This window comes from Vigna umbellata, chromosome 2, assembly GCF_029865625.1.
Source record: "Vigna umbellata cultivar VRB3 chromosome 2, Vumbellata_1.0, whole genome shotgun sequence".
Classification (NCBI taxonomy): Eukaryota; Viridiplantae; Streptophyta; class Magnoliopsida; order Fabales; family Fabaceae; genus Vigna; species Vigna umbellata.
In genome coordinates, this window is record NC_142166.1 from 39,573,802 (window position 1) to 39,577,284 (window position 3,483).

The window sequence follows — 3,483 nt, forward strand, 5'->3', positions numbered from 1 at the left end:
AATAAAAAAAAAAAAAAAGACGTAGAGAGGATATGGGTATATGAAGAGAATTTCGATAAACCAATGGCATAAATGAAGTGCAAGGGACTTCATATATTTTGGTAGATTTTTCTTCTATCTTTGGGTAAGTGTATTACAGGCACGTGGCGGGCACCAACCCCATGCATGGATATTACTGAGAACACGTTATGAAAATCTCACTATAAATAGATGACAAGGAAGTTGTGGTAATCATCTTATACACTGTAATCGTATAAACCTTCTGCAACCAAATGGCACATTTGGATGAAATCCGAGAGAAACAAAGAGCTCGTGGCCCAGCCACCATACTCGCCATTGCCACTGCAAATCCATCCAACTGCATTTACCAATCTGACTTCACTGATTATTACTTTCGAGTCACCAAGAGCGATCACATGACCGATCTCAAGGCCAAGTTAAAGCGCATATGTAAGATCGCCATTATTTATTATCTATAAATTCATTCATGCACCATCTCATTATCATCATACTCTCACTGTCTTTGCATCTTCTACTTTTATACTTCTTCTATTTTACATTATCAACCCAAAAACTGCGAAGCCTTGCCTTCGTGCATCTCATATATAAACCCACCGTTTCATGCAGACGTGAAAAAGTCTATAAGTGTTTGTATACGTTAAAAAAGAGAGGAGTAATCATCTTTTCATGATTATCCAAACATGTTATTTTATTATTTAATATTTAATAAAAGAAAATCTTACAAAATGTTAATGAGTATTGGATTGTTTGTAATTTTAAAGGGTGTCTCTGTCCTTTTTTTTCTTCTTATAGATATCTCTTTATAAATGGATAGATAGGCGTCCTCTAAACGCACATATCTATTCAAATATTCTTCTTTACTGCTTTATATTTCATTAAATATTAAATAACATAAATAGTATATTGTAAGTGATATTATTATATAGTTTTATGGTGCTTTTTTTTTACTATTTTGAAGTATTTATATGTATCAGTGCTCTATCTGTTTTTCTAACTCTCATCTCTCCCTTCCTATCACTTATCATATGTTATTCTCTTTAAATTCGGATAATAAAAGTGATTTTAATTTGAATTAAAATTGAGATAAGAATTTTTGTGACAACAACAGGTGAGAAGTCTATGATAGAGAAACGGTACATACACCTGACTGAAAAAATGCTGAAAGAAAACCCCAACATAAGCACTTACGAGGAACCGTCGTTGGATGCACGACAAGACATACTGGTTGAGGAGGTTCCTAAGCTTGGTGAGAAGGCAGCATCTAAAGCCTTAAAGGAATGGGGCAGGGCAAGATCAGATATTACTCATCTCATATTTTGCTCCACCTCGGGCGTAGACATGCCTGGTGCTGATTACCAACTTGTCAGGCTCTTAGGCCTCAAACCATCCACCAAAAGGTTCATGTTATACCATCAAGGTTGTTTTGCTGGTGGCACCGTGCTTCGTCTCGCTAAAGACCTTGCTGAAAATAATGTTGGAGCTCGCGTTCTCGTGGTGTGTTCTGAGATCACAGTTGTCACCTTTCGTGGTCCCTGTGAAACACACTTGGACTCGTTGGTGGGACAAGCACTCTTCGGAGATGGAGCTTCATCAGTGATCGTGGGATCTGATCCTGACACAGCCATCGAGCGACCACTGTTTCACCTTGTTTCCGCATCGGAGACGATTCTTCCCAACTCTGAGGGGGCAATTGAAGGACACCTGCGTGAGGTGGGGCTAACCTTCCATCTTAAGGACAAAGTTCCTCAGCTGATCGGAGATAACATAGAGAAAAGCCTTGAAGAAGCCTTTCAGCCACTCGGGATCAGTGACTGGAACTCGTTGTTCTGGGTAGCGCACCCTGGTGGCCCTGCAATCTTGAAGCAGATAGAAGCGATGCTTGGGTTGAACCCTGATAAATTGAGAGCGACGAAAGAGGTTCTGAAAGAGTATGGGAACATGTCGAGTGCGTGTGTGTTGTTTATACTGGATGAGATGAGAAGATGGTCCTTGGAGGAAGGGAAATCAAGTACTGGTGAAGGACTGAAGTGGGGTGTTCTGTATGGGTTTGGCCCTGGCTTGACCATGGAGACCATTGTTTTGCATAGCGCCGCCATAGACCCAAAGAACTAGAACCTATCGTTCTGTGTGTGAATATACACTTATACATGAACTATCATAGAATAAAATAAAATCACGTAGACGTGAACAACATATACAACCTACTTTGTTACTTATGTTTTTCGTTATTATCTGCTACAGCTTCGGCTAACCCTAGCCCCTGTGATATAATAAAGAAGTTTGGTATTTGAATATAGTTAAATTGTTTTTCTATAGATTAATCCGTGTCTTTCTTTTACACAACCAAAAAAGATAGTATTTTGTATTGAATTTTTGTTTTCAACCTTTTACATATAAGTTTCGTAATATCAATTGTTTAAATTATTAACGGATGGGAGAAGGGATTGTTCTACTAACCAAACAAGGTACTCCCTGAATCACTTAAAATATATAAACTTTAATTCGTAATTTAGTTTCCGTAGTTAGATTATAATTTACTTTGATTATTACAATTTGTTTTATTAAATTGAGTTACAAGATTTTTTTTTTAATTGGCGTTATTACGTTTTGCTCTTTTGAGGTATCAGGAGGAGTAGAAAATGTACGTGGAAAATCGTTTCGAATGTGCACTACTACATTTTTCAGTTTTAGTAACATTTTATTAGTTAAAATTATTAAATATGTTACTGTAGATTATATTAATAGGTATAGTCTAACATTTTTTAAATAAAAACTACTATAATTAATATAATTTATTCTCGGATGCCTCTAAGTTTTTTAACGGGTTAATTTGTTTTTAAAATTATCAATCTGAATTCTTTTTAAAAAAAATTACTTGTAGGGTCAAATGATGCTGTGTAAGAACCACTTTATTTTGAAGAAGTCATCATATTTATTAATGACTTTGAACTATGAAATTGAAGTGATCGAAGCACATGATGATCGAAGCATATGATGACTTTTGTGTATATTGAAATGGACACTGTGATAAGATAATTTAATTAAAGCATATAAGAAGTAATGGTTATTCTATATGACAATTTTAATTAAAATTTATTGAGTAATTGAATTTTGAGCTGAATTTGGAATTCTTAGATTTTGTTTAAATTTTAATATAATTGATTTTGAAATGAAGTCGTTATAAGATTGGTTTTGAAGTGTACACAAGTTCTCGTCTTCTTCCAGCATCTTTAAAATCGGGTGTGAGGCTTTTCTTCTTCCTCCATTTCAAACCTGCGCCTCTATTCCAGATACACTGAAATAGTTCGGTCTCTCAGACCTTCTGGTTTTTCATCAGCTTGATGTGAATGACCCTGCTAGTTTTGCTACTTAGCTCATTTGATCAAAACCAAAATTTGGGAAACTCAATATCTTGGTATGAATCGTAATTGCTTATTTTTCTTTATAAATTAATTTTGATTC

General features: G+C 35.3%; 1 protein-coding gene across 1 annotated transcript; it reads left to right on the forward strand.

Annotated features, from left to right (window-relative positions):
* The first annotated feature begins 258 nt into the window (after positions 1-258).
* On the forward strand, positions 259-2,317 carry LOC124845001 (chalcone synthase-like). The gene is made up of 2 exons (XM_047322018.2): positions 259-450; positions 1,130-2,317. Exons 1-2 carry the CDS (start codon positions 273-275, stop codon positions 2,131-2,133), a joined length of 1,182 nt encoding a protein of 393 aa, XP_047177974.1. The 5' UTR covers positions 259-272; the 3' UTR covers positions 2,134-2,317.
* The last annotated feature ends 1,166 nt before the right edge of the window (positions 2,318-3,483 follow it).

What these genes read in the sequence shown, in the direction of transcription:
- LOC124845001 (XM_047322018.2), top strand. Translation starts at nt 273, where the DNA reads ATGGCACATTTGGATGAAATCCGAGAGAAACAAAGAGCTCGTGGCCCA. An exon ending in GGCCAAGTTAAAGCGCATAT is followed by an intron (nt 451 to 1,129) that starts GTAAGATCGCCA and finishes TGACAACAACAG; the next exon opens with GTGAGAAGTCTATGATAGAG.